At 42.2% G+C, this 19458-nt stretch overlaps 1 protein-coding gene across 1 annotated transcript in view; it reads left to right on the top strand.

The window, feature by feature from the left end:
* The window catches only part of LOC145398693 (uncharacterized), a 78601-nt gene that overhangs the window by 57829 nt on the left and 1314 nt on the right, over positions 1-19458 (top strand). The window contains exon 6 of the mRNA XM_080271494.1: positions 7950-8079. Coding sequence (XP_080127620.1) covers positions 7950-8079 — 130 coding nt within the window. The remainder of the gene's footprint in view (positions 1-7949; positions 8080-19458) is intronic.

The raw sequence follows: 19458 nt of genomic DNA, 5'->3' as shown, positions 1-19458 counted from the left end.
TATGACAGGATAACTGGAGATATGGTGTGGCGGAAGGCAATGCACACACAGGGGGGGGCAGGACCGTCAGGCCTGGATGCAAAATCTTGGCGAGTAATTCTCAGTAACATCAAGTTTGGGGAGGCAGCAACAGACCTATGTAACACCATTGCCTCACTGGCGAGGAAGCTGGCTTCAAGTCAGTGCAGTAACATCGAAGCACTGACGGCTTGCAGACTAATCCCCTTTGATAAGAATCCTGGATGCAGGCCCATCGGGGTGGGTGAAGTCTTATGACGGATTATAGGAAAATGCATCATGGAGGTGGTGAAAGATGATGTGAAGCAAGCTGTTGGCAACCTCCCGGTATGTGCAGGCCAGCACTACCAAAATCCTGCAGGAAATATGCCATGATGTCACGATTGAGCCAGCTCTGCTACCACTGGACGGTGAGCACTTCTCCCACAGAACAGCAAACACTTCAAATGATGCAAGAGTGGATGTCAGTGCTCGAGGTTTCTGGACACGTGGGCAGAGGGCGTTCTTCGACATCAGGATATTCGATCCCATGGCAGCGTGTCATCGTGAACTGTCTCTCGAAGCTGCACACAAGAGGAATGAACAAGAAAAAAATAGAAATTATCAAGAAAGGATCCAACATGTGGACCACGGTCGATTCACTCCCCTCGTGTTCACAACATAGGGTGGGATGGGCCCAGTGGCTGCGAGATTCTATTCGAGACTGGCAGAGGTCCTTTCTGAGAAGAAACGTCAACTGCAGAGTTCTGTTATGGCCTGGATGAGATGTCAACTCTCATTCTCCCTCCTGAGGTCTGCTCTGCTATGTCTCAGGGGCACAAGATCATCAGCCCTCAGGCCTGTCTCTCTGGCGGGTATGGATTACGAAGCTACAGTGGTCGAGTCGCATAGACCAGCAACTCCAATAGTTTAGTGTCTTTGTTTACATTGTAATATCAATAAATAAAAAATAAAATAATAATAGTAGATGGTTGGTAACCACAGCCGTTGGCGTGCTTGGGGCCAACGGATTGTAATATGAGGGTTAGTGTTAACCTTCACATTACAACTTCAAATGGTGAACTGTATTAGAAAGGTTGGTTTTGATCTTCACAATATAATTCACCACTGGATGGAGGCGATTGTTTAAATAAAAAGTAATAGTAGTAGTAGTAGTAGCTATATTGGTGGTAGTGGTGGTGCTAGTAGTAGTAGTAGTAATAATAGTAGCTATATTGGTAGTAGTAGTAGTAGTAATATCGGTCGTGGTGGTAGTAGTAATAGTAGTAGTTGCAGTAGTAGTAGTGCATTCACCATGATGAAGTATGCAACCTCACTGCGAAAATGCTACAGCACATATGCGAAAATGCTACAGCAAATATGCCATGATGTCACCACAGAGCCAGCTCTGCTGCCACTAGAAGGTGAGCACTTCATCCACAGAACAGCAAACACATCAAATGATGCAAGAGTGGATGTAAGTGCTCGAGGTTTCAGGACACTCGGGCAGAGGGCTTTTTTCGACTTTAGGATGATTGATCCTATGGCAGCATGTCACCGTTTTTTTTTTTTTTATGCGAGGAAGAAGGAAACAAAGGCCATGAGCCCGCAGTAACAGTTCCCTCCAAGAGAAAAACAAAATACAATAGAGAGCCAAATTCAAGATCCGATCATTTTGAGATGCCTGGACACACTGCGTTTGAAAGACTGGAGATCATAGGCAGCAGGAAATACAGACAGAGGGAGACAGTTCCAGAGCTGACCTGTTGCATAAATGAAAGACTGGGAGTAACGGTTAACTCTTGCATTAGAGAGTTGGACAGAAAAGGGATGAGAGTTTGTTGCCAGATGGGTGCTACGCGCCCGTCGTAGAGGTGGAGGAATGCAAGCAGACAGTTCAGAGGAGCAGTGACCATTAAAGTAGCGATAGAAAACAGATAAAGATGCAACAGTGCAGCGAAGAGACAGAGGTTGAAGGGAGTCAGTAAGAGGAGGAGAGTTAATGAGACGAAAAGCCTTTGACTCCACCCTATTGAGAAGAGCTGTATGTGGGGAGTCTCCCCACACATGAGAGTTGTACTCCACACAGGGGCGGATAAAACCCCTGTATAGAGTCAACAATTGTGCAGGGGTAAAGAAAGAGCGGAGTCGGCTTAGCACACCAATCTCTTGGAAGCAGATTTTACAAGAGTTGTAATATGATCTTTCCAAGATAAGTCCCGAGTAAATGAAACCCCAAGCATGTTCAAGGATGATGCAGGATTAAGCTGAATATTATTAAACATTAGTGGGTATACCTGTGGAAGATTTTGTCGGGTTCATAGGTGTAAGAACTGAGTCTTAGATGCATTAAAGACAACCATATTATTTTTACCCCAGTCAGAGATACGAGCCAAGTCAGACATTAGGTGTGCCATAGCCTCATCCCTTGTTTCTTGAAGTAACTGTTGAGATGGGCGTTGCGGGAACCGAATGGAAAGGTGAAGGGTGGAGTCATCAGCGTATGAGTGGATAGGGTTAGATGTACAACTTAGAAGATCATTGATGAATAAAAGGAAGAGAGTTGGTGATAGGACAGAGCCCTGAGGAACACCACTGTTGATAGATCTAGGAGAAGAACGATGGCCGTGGAAGCTAGCGATGAAGGCACAGATAGAAGGATAGAAACCATAGGAGGGCAGTTTGGAAATTAAAGATTTATGCCAGACTCGATCGAAAGCCTTTGAGATGTCAAGTGCAATGGCAAAGCTTTCGCCAAAGTCCCGAAAGGAGGATGACCAGGAGTCTGAAAGGTAGGTGAGAAGATCGCCAGTGGAGCGTCCCTGACGGAACCCATACTGACGATCGGAAAGAAGGTTGTGATAGGAAAGATGCCTTAAAATTTTTCTATTAAGAATTGACTCGAAAACTTTTGAAATACAGGACGTTAAAGCAATTGGACGATAGTTGGAGGGTTGGGACTGTCTCTCGAGGCTGCACACAAGAGGAATGAACAGGAAAAAAGAAACTATCAAAAAAGGATCCAGCATGTGGATCACGGTAGATTCACTCCCCTTCTTTTCACAGTAGCATGTAGGAAGTGTCCAAAGGCAGTGAGATTCTCCTCGAGACCGGCACAGGTTCTTTCTGAGATGAAACATCAACCTCAGAGTTCTGTTATGACCTGGATGAGATGTCGACTGTCATTCTCCCTCGTGAGGTTTGCACTCCTACACCTCAGGGCCACAAGACCATCAGCCTTCAGGCCTGTCTCTCAGGCGGGTATGGATTACGAAGCTACTGTGGTCGGGAGCCGCATAGACCAGCGACTCCAATAGATTAATGTCTTTATAAGCAGTATAATGTTAATGAAAAAAAATAAAGTAATAACAGCAGTAATCTACGGCTGGTAACCACAGTTGTTGGCGTGTTTCGGGCCAAAAGATTGTATGATAATGGCCAGTGTTAATCTTCACATTACGATTCCAAATGGTGAACTGTATTATGAAAGTTGGTTTTGATCTTCACAATATACTGTAATTCCCAAATTGATGGAGGTGAAATTAGAAAAAACGTCGTCGTAGCAGTAGTAGTAGTAGTAGTAATGGTGGTGGTGGTGGTGGTGGTGGTGGTGGTGGTGGTGGTGGTAGTAGTAGTAGTAGTAGTACTAGTAGTAGTAATGGTGGTGAAGGTGGTGTGGTGGTAGTAGTAACAGATGCAGTAGCAGCAGCAGCTGTAGTATATTACTGTTTTTCTTATCTGTCGTTTTTGTTAGTAGTAATAGTAGTCGTAGTAGTAGTAGTAGTAGTATAGTAGCAGTTGCTGTAGTAGTAGTGGTGGTGGTGGTGGTGGTAGTAGTAGTAACAGTAGTAGTAGTAATAAAGTAGCAGAAGTAGAAATGATGATGGTGGTGGTGGTGGTAGTAGTAGTAGTAGTAGTAGTAATAGTAGTAGTAGTAGTACTAGTAGTAGTAGCAGTAGTAATAGTAGTAGTAGAAGTAGTAGTAGTAGCAGTAGCAGCAGGATCAGCAGCAGCAGTAGTATATTTTTCTTATTTTTATTATTTGTTGGTATGGTTATTGTTGTGACCCCAGGCTCATCTAGATGTGAATCCGGTGTAATTCTCATGTCTTCATTTCACATCTTGGAGAAGGCAAAGTTATATTGTTGATCAAAACATATATGGAAATTGAAATTAACAAATACAGATCTGTGTGTGTGTGTGTGTGTGTGTGTGTGTGTGTGTGTGTGTGTGTGTGTGTGTGATGCTAGTTGATCTAATTCTACATGAATCCTTAAGTTACAGACAAGGAATTAATTATCTCCGGGTCATGGCTCATTGATACCAACAGATGAGGTAAGGTCAATGTATCAATCTATCTACCTATCCACCTATCTTATTCCATTTCTCCTTTCTCTGAAATCTCCATTCTAGGAGATTTCAATGTTCACCACCACCTTTGGCTCTCCTCTCCTTTCACGGATCCACCTGGTGAACAAGCCTACATCTTTTCTATCCTTAATGATCTAGAGCAGCTTGTACAGCACCTACCCGTATCCCTGACCACCTTGGAGACAGCTCCAACATACTTGACCTCTTCCTCACAACTAATCCTTCTGCTTACTCTGTTAATCTTTTCTCCGCTGGGCTCCTCCGATCACAACCTTATTACCTTAACCTGTCCTATCACTCCGGTACGGCCTGTGGACCCTCCAGGGAAACGTCGTCTGTGGCATTTTGGAGCCGTGGACTGGGAGGCCCTCAGGCAGTACTTCTTTGATTTTCCCTGGAATGATTATTGCTTCCATGGCCGGGAGCCATCTGAGTGTGCCTTGCACATTATGGAGGTTATTCTCTCAGGCATGGAAACATACATTCCTTTCTCATATCCTTTGACTAACGCAAGAAAGCCTTGGTTTAATCACGCTTGTTCTAATGCTGTCCGCAACAAGGAGAGGACCTACAAAAGGTACCGGAGCCAACCCACCCCTGAATCACATCATCTTTACGTTTCTGCCCGGAATCGTGCTAAGTCTGTTCTTCGCTCTACTAAAAATAATTTCATCCATACTGAATGCTCTCAACTCTCCAACTCGAATTCTTCCCGCTCCTTCTGGCACCTTGCCAAAAATCTTTCTAACAACTTTACCTCATCATCCTTCCCTCCTCTTTTCTACTCTGATGGTTCTGTAGCTATTTCTTCTACTGATAAAGCAGATCTCTTCGCACAGACTTTCTCTTCCAATTCCACCTTAGACGATTCCGGAGCTGTTCCTCCATCACTTCCCCCCTCTGACTTCCTCATGGCTGACATTAAAATTTCTTCAGTTGATGTATTTTCTGCCATCACTCGCCTCAGTACTAACAAGGCATATGGGCCTGATGGGATCCCTCCTGTTGTTCTCAAGAACTGTGCTTCTGTGCTTACACCCTGCCTAGGCAAACTCTTTCGCCTTTGTCTGTCAACTTGTACCTTTCCTTCTTACTGGAAGTTTGCTCTCATTCAGCCAGTCCCAAAGAAGGGTGACCACTCCCAACCCTCCAACTATCGTCCAATTGCTTTAACGTCCTGTATTTCAAAAGTTTTCGAGTCAATTCTCAATAGAAAAATTTTAAGGCATCTTTCCTATCACAACCTTCTTTCCGATCGTCAGTACGGGTTCCGTCAGGGACGCTCCACTGGCGATCTTCTCACCTACCTTTCAGACTCCTGGTCATCCTCCTTTCGGGACTTTGGCGAAAGCTTTGCCATTGCACTTGACATCTCAAAGGCTTTCAATCGAGTCTGGCATAAATCTTTAATTTCCAAACTGCCCTCCTACGGTTTCTATCCTTCTATCTGTACCTTCATCGCTAGCTTCCTTTCTGGTCGTTCTATAGCCGCTGTTATAGACGGCCATCGTTCTTCTCCTAGATCTATCAACAGTGGTGTTCCTCAGGGCTCTGTCCTATCACCAACTCTCTTCCTTTTATTCATCAATGATCTTCTAAGTTGTACATCTAACCCTATCCACTCATACGCTGATGACTCCACCCTTCACCTTTCCATTCGGTTCCTGCAACGCCCATCTCAACAGTTACTTCAACAAACAAGGGATGAGGCTATGGCACACCTAATGTCTGACTTGGCTCGTATCTCTGACAGGGGTAAAAATAATATGGTTGTTTTTAATGCATCTGAGACTCAGTTCTTACACCTATCAACCCGACAAAATCTTCCACAGGTATACCCACTAATGTTTAATAATATTTAGCTTAATCCTGCATCATCCTTGAACATGCTTGGGGCTTCATTTACTCGGGACTTATCTTGGAAAGATCATATTACATCTCTTGGAAAATCTGCTTCCAAGAGATTGGGTGTGCTAAGGCGACTCCGCTCAATAGGGTGGAGTCAAAGGCTTTTCGTCTCATTAACTCTCCTCCTCTTACTGACTCCCTTCAACCTCTGTCTCTTCGCCGCACTGTTGCATCTTTATCTCTTTTCTATCGCTACTTTAATGGTCACTGCTCCTCTGAACTGTCTGCTTGCATTCCTCCACCTTTACGACGGGCGCGTATCACCTGTCTGGCAGCAAACTCTCATCCCTTTTCTGTCCAACTCTCTAATGCAAGAGTTAACCGTTACTCCCAGTCTTTCATTTATGCAACAGGTCAGCTCTGGAACTGTCTCCCTCTGTCTGTATTTCCTGCTGCCTATGATCTCCAGTCTTTCAAACGCAGTGTGTCCAGGCATCTCAAAATGATCGGATCTTGAAATTGGCTCTCTTTTGTATTTTGCTTTTCTCTTGGAGGGAACTGTTACTGCGGGCTCATGGCCTTTGGTTCCTTCTTCCTCGCATAAAAAAAAAGAAATCTGCAGCCAAACATCTTAATCCCCTGAGGAGTGGCCACAAACAAATCGTCTCCCATTTGCCCTGCTCTCTGCATTTTGCTACCCTCTTTCAAGCTTACACCCCCCCTCTCTCATCATCCGTCCGTTTCATTCATTGTCTCCCTATCCCGCTTTCCTATTCCATCTCATTCACATACACTCTTCTCCTCAGTCTCTCACTCTCCATCCTCTCCACATGGCCACATGAGGTAAGGTACATCATATAATAGGAAAGCGCTAAACCCTTACGTTGCTTACTTTCATCATCAAACCCAGTGGACTGAATTATGCTGTTGAGTTTTTGTTTTCCTCTAGACCATCTTCCTACCCCTCGTGGGACAGGAATGGGACTGAGATACTTTGTTCCGGTTAAATAGGTGCAATCCTGGGAAGCTGCCCCTCTGCAGCACAAATATGTAAATGAATATGTGGCTAAGCACGCCTTTGTAAATGAGGAAGTGAAAAAAAAATAAATGAAGGACGGAAAATATTAATATATGGAGGACTATATAATTCTGGATATAACTACGCACACATAAATTTAACAGCGTTTGTGCCGTTGATACAGTTATGAACCTGTACCAAACATTTCACGCACTATTTAGCCTCCTGCACTGTGTTGGTAAATCTGCCATCACATTACCTCTGAAGTGCCAGGGAGTCTATCAAGGGTATTATAGTATTTATGGATATCACACTGAACCGACCTTTGTTGAATAATCCCATTACGTAAATGACAAACAGAATTACACGAAGTGCAGTCGAAGATAGGATGTATACTCTGCACATGATACTTGACAATTAGGGATTCAACTACACAACATGAATAAACATTGCCGTTTGAATGTTAATGCAGTTACTCGTACTATGATCATATAAATGTTTTATGCATATTCTGAGTTTTTACCATATTGTCATTACTGTTTACATAAGTAGCCTAGAAGTCACCTGGTTTTCAGTATCCGGTTAGACCCGATAGCATTGGAAATACCACAATGTTACTTGGTAAATGTCACACAAAAGTTGCTTGACTGATAGGACAAAGACTCTCTCTCTCTCTCTCTCTCCTATAACTTATAAATATCCATTGTCTTCACAGTGCCTTTGCGTTGGTGGAATCGGGTTTACTTAATAAGTGGTTGAAGTACTCCCTGGCCAACACCACCGCCTGTGTCAATCCACCCATGGTCATCACCGTCACTACTGTCCTCTCACTCGCCAACCTCTGGGTAATTATAAGACTGTTTGTAGTTTGTCAAGCACCGCATATCTATATCTATCTATCTTTCTATCTGTATCAAACACCAGTTCCCTATTTTCGTAAGGGGTGGATACTAAAAATCGTCTCCACTTCGTCCTGTACTCTGCCTTCCCTCCAAATCATACTCACTCACTCACCAACCTCTGGGTAACTGTGGATATTGGCCGGAATTCAGATATATATTTACGACCATCTCTCTCTCTCTCTCTCTCTCTCTCTCTCTCTCTCTCTCTCTCAACTCTGATTTTTTTATTGGGAAGTAGTACATTGACATGGGAAGTTTCTGCACTTTTGTTTTCCTCGCTGCATATAATAATAATAATAATAATAATAATAATAATAATGATAATAATAATAATAATAATAATAATAATAATAATAATAAAAATGATCAAGCAAATGAAACAGCGAGATCTCAGGCCCCAAACTGTCAATGCAAAGTATCATTTGGTATGCCTATGCCAATCCTTGCGCATGGACAGGCTTCACTGTGGGTTGAAACGAGACTAAAGAGAAACTAAGTCGACCCCATTGGACCTTGACCTTGGCCATTTGACCTTGCTGACCAAATCAGTTCATCGTCCCTTTATAATGTATCATTGGGAAGAGTTTGATCGAAAGCCATTGAGGAGTTCAGGAGATTTTACGCCCACACCCATATGATCTTGACCCTTGACCCCATGATGTTGCTGACCTTATCAGTTCAATGCTCCTTTATACTGTATCACTGACAAAAGTTTGGCTGAAATCCATTTAAGAGGAGGTATCGCATCTACAGTGATACACCTAGTTGACCACATGTGAACTTGACCTTTGACCCCTTGACTAAACTGTCCTTATCAGTTCATCATCTTCTCACAGTGCACAACTAACAAAAGTTTGGTGGAAATCTGTCCTGGGTTCAGGAAATATTGTGCCCACATTAGTGTTATGGACAGATGCCCATAAGGATAAACTACACTGATCCCATATGACTTTGACCCTTGATCCCTTGACTTTGCTGATCTAATCCCTTGATCTCTTGACTTTGCTGATCTAATCAGTTCATAGTCCCTTCATACTGTATCTGTGACAAAAGTTTGATTGTAATCTGCTGAGGGGTTCAGGAGATATCACACTCACAAGATAAACTATGTAGACCCTATATGACCTTGACTTTTGACCCCTTGACCTAGTTGAACTAACCAGTACTTTATCTCCTCATACTGCATCGCTGCCAAAAGTTTGATGGAAATCTGTCAATGGCTTCAGGAAGTATTGGGTCCAGAAAAGCGTTATGGACAGATGCATGCAAGCATGCACCTGCGCACACATGCATGGATAGACCAATCACTTAATGCCTCCTCCACCGCAGGTGGGTAGAAGCATAATAAATAATAAACAGAACTATACTACTGTCACAACTACTACTACTACTACTACAACTATCCGGAGATGGGCACCACAAATGAATATCCAGTTCAGCATCACAAATCCGCAGACTAAAAAAATTGCCTTCGCAACTGCAAGTCCGCAAAATTCTTGAAATGTGGAGTCCCACAAATGCAAAAACGCAAATGCAAATTTCAGTACCACGACATCAGCTTCATGTTACTCTGGATACCTTTAGAGGATTATATTAAGTTTAAGATGATGTTTTTCATAATCAAGGGGTTAAAAATCATCTCTAGTTACTCACGTACTGCATGTATATCTTTATTTACTATATTCTGACTAACAGTAGATGTCTATGAAATATGGAAATTGCCTAAGGTAATGAATGGGATATATAGAATTATAGTTATAGTAAAATGAAAAAATATCAATTATTATTATTATTATTATTATTTATATTATTATTATTATTATTATTATTATTTATATTATTATTATTATTATTATTATTATTATTATTATTATTAGACTTTTTTACTATAAAACAAGGGTTAATCCTTCACTATGGTATATACATGAATTAAATTGCTAAGTTTCACAGCTCGCACTTGACAAGTTGACACACCAGTCCATCTCTATTCCTCGGCTCTAACCTCCTCAGTCCTCACTCCTTAGTCTCAGTCAAACTCCTCCAACAACTGAGACAACTCCAACGTATAGTTTATCTATCTATCTACCTATCTATCTCTATTGATACCGCATGGAGAAAGGTGGTTGTCCGGTGGGAAAAATGGCAAAATTGTGTTCAGTTTCATTTCGTATGTTTCTTATTTAATCTGTTAATTACGTACCAAATAACTTGTTGTTGAGAATGAAATACTGGCACTGGCAATGCTATAAGTCTGGCAATTTGAAATTTAGACTAAAGATCATATTCTAGGTGGACTGGGAGGCTTTGTACCACATCTTTGTACTTTGCACCTTGTTTCTTGCTTCTCCGCTAAACAAGTTTTCCTAGTTTCGATGTAGTTTACATCACTAACATGTATTATAACGTCTGTAAGTCTAGAAAATAAATTGATCGTGAGGTAGGCTTGATATTTTTCATTATTTATTGGGGGGAAAACATCTTTGCTGGCTTTTATCCTTAGATTCTTAGATCCCAGAACGCACAAATAGTATATCATTAAGATAATATAGTGAGGAACCCTCCAATGCAAAGCAGAATATAACTTGCTATGATGATTTTATGCATTATTATTTAACCCCTATCCGCCGGCTGACGTGTATGCGCGACAGGATTCAGGGCGCGGAGGGCCGCGGGTTGACATGATATACCGCACTCGCCTTCCCGCCACTGTTTGAGTGCAGGACCATTTTCTGTGATACCTACGGGGTAGGTAGGACCCCCAGGTACCCTGCAGTTGCGCGGTTTAGTTTGTGCTTGGCAGTGGTAGTGAGAGGAGCAATGTTAACTTCCTTGACATCGTCCGATTCCATCCCATCGCATGAAGGGCCGATTGCCTCATCAACCCCGGTGAAAATTCAGCCCTTAGTGCCACGTAAAGGGCTTAGTGATAGTGCCATAGGACGTGCCCTTGACGATACTGTCTCTTCTTGTACACTCAGCTAGAGTACGTCCTCTGAGGAGAAAAAAAGCTACGACGTGGAGAGCGAGCTCTTTCGCCCTCCAACCTCTACTCGCCCTCCAACGTCAGAGAGGACTCTCCCACTTCTCCAGGAGGAAGGGACAGTCTACGAGAGTGATGCTTTCAGTGATGAGGAGGAGCAAGATGAGGACACCTGCGTAAAAAAATGCCACAGAACCGTTTCCCCCACACTCTCACTGCCTGCTTGCTGACATATCTTCCTCCAGCACTCTCCCACACTTCAGCCTACCATTTCAAGGGCAGAATCTCCACAATCAGGCCCTTCGGGATTGGTATGAGTACTGAGCAGGTGTGTGGGGAAGTGAAAATAGTGTACAGCAGTGCAGAGGTTTGTGTATTTTCATGAGTGAAATGTGTGATATAAGTGAATTATAGAAAGTGCTAAGATATAACTCTTTTATAAGTTCTACAAGTGCATATAAGTGAATTATAGTAAGTGCAACACAGTTGATACTGTTTATTAGATACTGGTTAGAAAATTATTGGATATACCTTGAGTTTGCCTACCTGTTACCTGAAAGAAAACCACTTGTGAGCGGGCCACGGTGAACAATACCTGCTTCGCTATACCTAAATTATTTCACTCAATACTCAGGGGGATTGTGCCAAATATGAGCATCAGTGTATCTGTGATGTGAAGTACAAATAATGTTAGTTGTGTAAAACATTTATATGATTTTCACTATAACCCTGATTAGTACAAAGCAGTCTGATTTACAGTACAAATCTCTACGATCATGCGTGAAAGAGCAACAGCACTTACTTGTCAAAGTGCAATTACCCGTAATCGTCATGTAAAGTGCAGTTCTAAGTGTCTTAATAAAGAAATATGATTATTTACAGAAGAAGTGTGTACAGAAAAACGACAAGATATTTCCTTTCCCACACACCTACAAGGCATAGTGGCATGATGGTGTGGGCAGTAAATCCTTGGGTGAGCCACATGAACCGGGTGATGACTCATTTTCACGGCTGTGAGTAAGGAGGAGTAGAAAAAACGAGTGAAATATTCCACATTTCAAGGACACACGGGCAGTGTTACAATCACCACTCCAGTCAGTGCTGCCAATGCTAGCCGGCCGGGCCAAGGCCATTGCCTTTGGCGCATACTCAGAGCCGCGTGCCAAAATGTGAAAAACCACTCGTCTTCAACTCATCCCTACTCATCGATGGGACCACCTAGAGGAGGTCTCTACCTTCATTGGAAAGGGAAAGAGTCGATGAGTCTTATGAACTTTCACTGTATTGTCTAGCTATTATAGTTGGTCAGATATAAGGGTTTGAAGAAAGGGTATTTTTTCCGAAATCTCGGAAATCGTCCGTAGGGGGGAGTGTGCAGCTGCCGGGAACCCCCCCGGCGGCTAAGGGTTAATCATAAGTACGAACGTTCCTCATTCTGGCTCATACCCATTTTCATTCCTTTCATGGGAGCTTGGTATGATGCCAGTGAATATCAAAAAGAGATTGATCTGATGCTCATCCGTTGTCTCTCTCTGATATATATATATATATATATATATATATATATATATATATATATATATATATATATATATTCAGGAATCGTAAAATTGTCGTACATAATGTATGATAATGAAAAATACTATTGTACATCGTACCGAAGGCGAATTTATAGTGCATATACAATATTTATTGTACAGGGTGGTGCAAAAGTAAGTTGACATTTACCATTTATTCCAACACAAAAGACACACTTTTAGTTTAGTAAGTGTTCAAAGTGTCCGCCCTCACCATTGACACATTCCTAGAATCTGTCAGCCACAGTTCGACACAGTAATGCACAGATCCAGGTTGGTGGGTACATAATAATGTAAATAAAATAACAATCTACTTTTGCACCACCCTGTAAATATGGCAAGAATGTGGGAGTAGCAGGCGGCACTGGCGAGCTGGACTCACCCTGACGCCACCTGCCAGGCTAAGTAACGTAGATGTTCGCGGGCAGATTTGCATTTGCGGAAGTACTTCTGAAAGCACAAAACCGCGATTTTGCTTAGAATTATCGCAAAAGCAAATCCGCAATGGAAACCACACTTCCGCAGTTGCAGAAATAGCAGTTTGCGGAAATGATCGTGGAAGTGCCTAGCTCTGCTACTATTATTCATTCACTTATAGTTGGGCCAGACATTCGTCCTTTTGAAGATTATTTCCCGTGGCACAGTGGTTAAATATGTCAATAAGAGGGCTCAGCATCTCTTCCACACCACTTCTTCGTGACTAGCACCATATTCTAGTTTTAATCTTATGTTATTGCCCAGCATTCAGGATGGGAAGATGGCAATTTTATTCCAAGTTAAAATGAATAATGAATGTTTGAATAAGAGGTACAGACTGCTCCTTCTATGTAGAGAATTGCAACAGCATGCGACTAGGCGCCAAATTCCCTCACACCCTCTCCCAACGCTCGCCCAGTTGATCTGCACTGTTCCCTGCTTTGTTTCCATCTTTTTGTTTTCTTTTCATAATTCTTACTTTGGTTTAGCCATTTTTGGTACTGTATATATCTTGTTCTATGATTGCCTACATCATTTATGACGGACAGTGCTTCATAATACTAAGATATATTGACCATTGGTAGGTTGGATGTCGGTATAAAAAAAAAAAAAAAAAAACTAAATTTTACTGAAATTGTTATGTCTGTACTCCATATAAAACAGGGTAAACCTAAACCAAGATTGTTTACTGCAGTACAGGACCTTTTCATGAAAAGAAAAAAAAAACAGGATGACTTCGTTAAACCTGTCGGCCCATGCTTCAGCAGAATTTAAAAGGGTGTGAACACCGTATTAGTCGTATGCTTAAAAAATTTTCTTTGCACAACTGTCGATTCATTTTTTAATCTTTATGCTTAGGCGCAACTGTGGCACTGGTGTGGCAATATATTTATTTTTAGGGTTACCCTGAAATTTGATATCCATTTGATTTTCCATGAAGTAAAGATTTAAATTTCTATTTTCTGCGATGACTTATGGAGTAATTCATAATTTATTAACCTCCAAAAAACCGTTAAATGATACTCAGTCTTAAATCATGTTTTTAAAAATATTCATAACGATTGTTTAAACTAACAACTCCTTTGTGGAATACCACACTTGTGCGATTTTTTAATATCATTGCTAGGAAAACATAGAAAGTGCAAGCAAGTTCTTGATACTCTTCTGAAAATGCAAAAAAGAAAAAAGAAAAAGAAAGAAAGAAATGAATTAATTTGTGATTTAGAAAGCAGTTGTTGTTGAATCGTTAAGCGTACCACCAGTTAAATTCCGTGCCACAATGCTGGAGTCTGCAGTTGTGGCAGGACAATTTTTGTTTAAGAATATGACCATAAATTACAAGACTGCAGAGGATATCCAAAAAAATATTTTAATTTGTATGACAAAGAGGTGTTTCACGGATCAAAGGTAAGTATTACAAGTAATATCTTTAATAAAAAACACATTTGAACTTATCGCTGGCGTGTTACCATGTGTTCTCAAATTGTTCCACTTGACTTTTATTTCGCATTACTTTCTCCTCTGAGAATTTATGGAAAATTTGTGCATCATCTTCCCTTGTCCAGATTGGGTAGAATATCGCAAGGAAACACAGCTGGGTATATTTAATGAAGAAATTTGCTTAAGCACAGATAAAAGCATAAAAGCTTGCTGGCCATTCAACTTAACCATTTCACTGGGAGACAACTTGGCGCCTGTGAGTCATGTGACTCTGGCAGGCTGAAACACAGTTGTCGCAACTTTACAGAAGGCACTGTATCGAGTGAGACGCCAACACCCGTCATGCATCATCAATGTTCTTCAGCAAACAAGTGGATGGCATACACAGACACGTGCAGTCGAAAACATTTACTATCTATCTATCTATTGCCAGACGCCTTAATCCCGTAAGGGGTGGCCACAAACAAATCGCCTCCATGTCGCCCTGCCCCTAGCCATTTCACTGCCCGGCTCCCAGCTCACACCCCCCTCTCTCATATACCTCTCCACTCCATCCCTCCATATCATCCTTGGTCTCCCCTTTCCTCTCTCCCTCTCCACCTCACTCACATACACTCTTCTCGTCAGTCTCTCACTCACCATCCTCTTCACATGGCCAAACTGCCTCAGTGTGTTTCTCCTAACACTTGCTAACACATCCACATCACACCACAAAGATCCTTCACTTCCTCATTTGCTAGTCTGTCTCTTTATGTCACTCCACATGCTCCTCTCAAATAACTCATTTCCACCGCTCTCACTGTTCACTTCTGTCCATCCAACAAGGTCCAAGCCTCACCTCCATACGTTAGAGTTGGTATCACAGTACCGTCATGTAGTAACTTTTTCACTTCCCTGTCTCTTATCACTGTTTTCAAGGAACCAGCAACCTTTCTTTCTTGAAAACTTATACAATTCTTTAATTCCTATTTATACTTCATGCTGTCTATATATTACCAGACACCTTAATCCCGAAAGGGGTGGCCACTAACAAATCGCACCCGTGTCGCCCTGTCCCCCGCCATTTCACTGCCCTACTCCAAGCTCACCCCCCCCCTCTCTCATATACCTCTCCACTCCATCCCTCCACCTCATCCTTGGCCTCCCCCTCCCTCTCCCCTCCTTCATCTCATTCACATACACTCTTCTCGTCAGTCTCTCGCTATCCATCCTCTCCACGTGGCCAAACCCTCTCCGTGTGTTTCTCCTAACGTTTCCTATCACATCCATATCGACACCACAACGCTCCTTCAAGTCCTCATTTGGCAGTCTGTCTCTCCATTTGACTCCACATGCTCCTCTCAAATAACTCATTTCCTCTGCACTCACTCTTGACTTGTGTCCCCCCATCTCCAAGGCTCACTTCCATACGTTAGAGTTGGTATCACAATGCTGTCATGTAGTAACTTTTTCACTTCCATACTCACTTCCCTGTTTTTTATCACTGCTTTCAAAGAACAAGCAACTTTTATTCCATTTTGTACCCTTTCAAGTACTTCACCCTCCAAACTTCCATCCTAACTCATCACACTACCCAAGTACTTAAATATACTCACATTTTCCATTTCCTCCTCATGCAACCACACTGTACTTTCGGTGACTTCATTTCCCTCGAAGACCATAACTTTACTCTTCCCTATTTACCTTTTGATTTCGTTTCTTTAACACTCCCCCAGACTCATTCACAAAGCCTTGCAGCTCCCCTTTCTTCACTTAACAACACAGTCTCATCTGCAAACAACAGTACAGGGGAGTTTTCACACACTGCCCTGTCTCATCAGGGCCACTCGAACATCCACTGCCCTACCTTGTATCTCTTTTATAACCCCATCCATATACAGACTGAACATCCATGGACACACGACACATCCCTATTTGAATCCAAATTTCAAATAGAAAAATTCACTCAGTTCACTGTCCACACGCACAGCAGCCTTAGCACCGTTCTCATACGTACTCTTCAGGGCATTTGAACAACTTCCGTTTTACTCCAAACATTATTAATACTCTTCACAGTCCTTGTCTGTTCACTGTCATTACATTCTCCAAATCCATGAAGGCTGCATACAGCTTCCCTTTTCTAGAAACTTTTCCACTAAAGACCTAAGAGTGAATATCTGATCTAACCACCCTCTTCCCTTCCTGAAACATCCCTGTTCTTGTCCAACTTATTCCTCTGTTATTTCCATAAATCTGTTAATAAGTATCCTACCATATACTTTTCCTATTACACTAAGAAGGCAAACGCCACTATGAATACCACACACTTCTTTTTCCCATTTTCCTTTATCTATCTATCTATATACCCAGGCTGCTTCCCCCAAGGAAAGGGAGGTAGCCGTGACGGGACGACACACTCCTAATTTACTCCTCCACTCAAACACATTCATTCACACTGCTCATCACCAATCACTCCCTCTGTACCCTCTCTAACTCTCTTAATTAACACTCTACCATACACCTTACCTACAACACTCAACAGACTTATACCCCAAAAGCTAGTACATTCATACTTATCACCCTTACCTTTATACAATGCGACCACACAAGCACTTGCCCAGTCAACTGGTACCATACCTTTCATAAAGCACACATTCAACAATCTTACTAACCAGTCAACAATAGTTGCTCCACCACCCTTCAGGCATTCCACAGCACACCCATCCATACCTGCAGCTTTCCCTTTTTTCATCTCCTTTACTGCCTCCTGCACTTCCTCCTTCGTGATCAAAGAATCACTCAAATCTCCCAACACATTGATCCCTTGCACCCATTATCTGCCACAATCTCAGCCACCCTTTCCTCCTCTACATTTAACAATCTTTCAAAATACTCTGCCCATCTCTTCCTTACTGCATCCATCTCAATTAACATCCTTCCATCCTTTGTACAGGGGAATAATTATACCTGACTTGCAATCCTCCGGAACTTTATCTTCCTCCCAGGCCAATCCGCACATCTTCCACATCCATTCTACTACTATCTCTCCCCCATGCTTTAGCTTTTCACCACGCGCTCCATGAATTCCTGGGGCTTTCTCTATTTTGACTTTTTTCATTGCTTCCACTACTTACATCCTACTGATTTCTTCCTCTCTTCTCACATCCTTCCTTCTCCCAGCCATTCCCCAGCCTCTTACACTCGCATTACTTTCATTCTCTACATCCAACAGTTCCTTAACCTGTACAGCCCTGGGGAAAAAGAAAACTGATGCCCATCTATGGGTATTTGTTTCTATGTAAATGGGCGTGATACATCAATGTAAGATTCTGGCACTAATAAAAGTAATCAGTAAAGGCAGAAAGTTGAGTGCATCAAGTCTGGTTGGTGTCATCCGAATTCTGAAATCTTCGAGGTTACTGAGAGCAGAGCAGCTTTGAGCTTATGATCTGATTTTAATTCTTTTCTTTCTGGCAAAATGAGCTTAATATGTCAATATAAGATCCCTTGCACTAATAAAAGTATTCAACAAAGCCAGAAAGTTGGTTGAATTGAGTCAGGTTAGTGTCACCTGACCTCTGAAATCTTCAAGGTTATTGAGAGAGCAGAGCGACTATGAGTTTGTGAACCGATTTTTTTTTTTGGTGTGTGTGGGTAAATGGCCGTCATACATCAATATAAATCCCTGGCACTAATAAAGTTATGACCAGAGCCAGAAAGTTTGTTGAATTGGGTTAGGCTGGTGCCACTCGACCTCTGAAATCTTCAATGTTTCTTAGATGGCAGAGCGGCTGTGAACCTATGAAGACTGTCACTCACCTCCCACGCTCCTAAAACAGTGTTGTAAGAGTAGCGGATAAATATCTGAAGTTAGCGAGATACATTATTGCCTTCCATTTTACTTCAGTTGCTTGCAGAGACTTCTCAGTGCTGCAGGGCCTTAGAACTACATCACTGGCGTTTCTGAAGGGGCTGTAAATATACTTTGCTAGCGTGGTAATGGTTAAAGTATTCTCTCCATCTGCATACTTTTTCTCCATTCTCCACTAGTAATCTACGAATTTTATCTTTCACTTCCCGACTAACTTCTTTAACACCCAGTCTAACTCTCTTTACCTCTTTCCAGGACATTTTCTTACATTCCCTCCACTTTACACTCAAATTCCTTCCATATTCCTCATCCACTATTTTCTTACTCTCTTACTAATCTTTTCACCTCTCTCTTCCTCTCTACATATAACTCTCTCTTCTGTCTCTTAACTTCCCCCTCATCCCTCTTTCTCATCCATTCACTGTATGCTTTCTTCTTTTGTGCCACAACCTGTCTCATCTCTTCATTTAACAAGCTGTTCCTTGCATCCCCTTTGTCTTCTCTTCACCCAACACCACATGCTGCACAGATTTCTTCTGTGAATATCTTGCACACATCTTCCACGTCCCACATCTGCTCCAAATCATATTTACCCAATCACTCCTCCACTTCTCTTAAATTTTGTTTTTTTTTTCCATCCTCTTGTAACCTTTCCACCCTTTCTGTAAGAACTACTTCCTTCTGTCCTTTCCTTCTATTTCTCCACTTCATGTCAACCTTGACTTCCACCACCACCAAGTGGTGGTCAGAAAGTCCATTCCCCCAACCTCTATATGCTCTTGCATCCATTACACACCTTCTCATTCTGTCATCTACACACACATAATCAGGCATTGCCTTCCGTTCACTCAGTTCACCACCCACCCTTCTCATCATTCGCCACGTACACCTGTGTATCATTTTGTGTCTGAAGAGCGTATTAGCTATCACCAACCACCTCTTGGCACAAATGTCTACTAGAGCTCTGCCATTCTCATCCACTTCTGCAGGCACACCCC

Source organism: Coenobita brevimanus, chromosome 46 (assembly GCF_032717465.1).
Source record: "Coenobita brevimanus isolate Jiangsu-jjx chromosome 46, ASM3271746v2, whole genome shotgun sequence".
NCBI lineage: Eukaryota > Metazoa > Arthropoda > Malacostraca > Decapoda > Coenobitidae > Coenobita > Coenobita brevimanus.
This window is presented reverse-complemented; position numbering and strand designations above follow the sequence as displayed.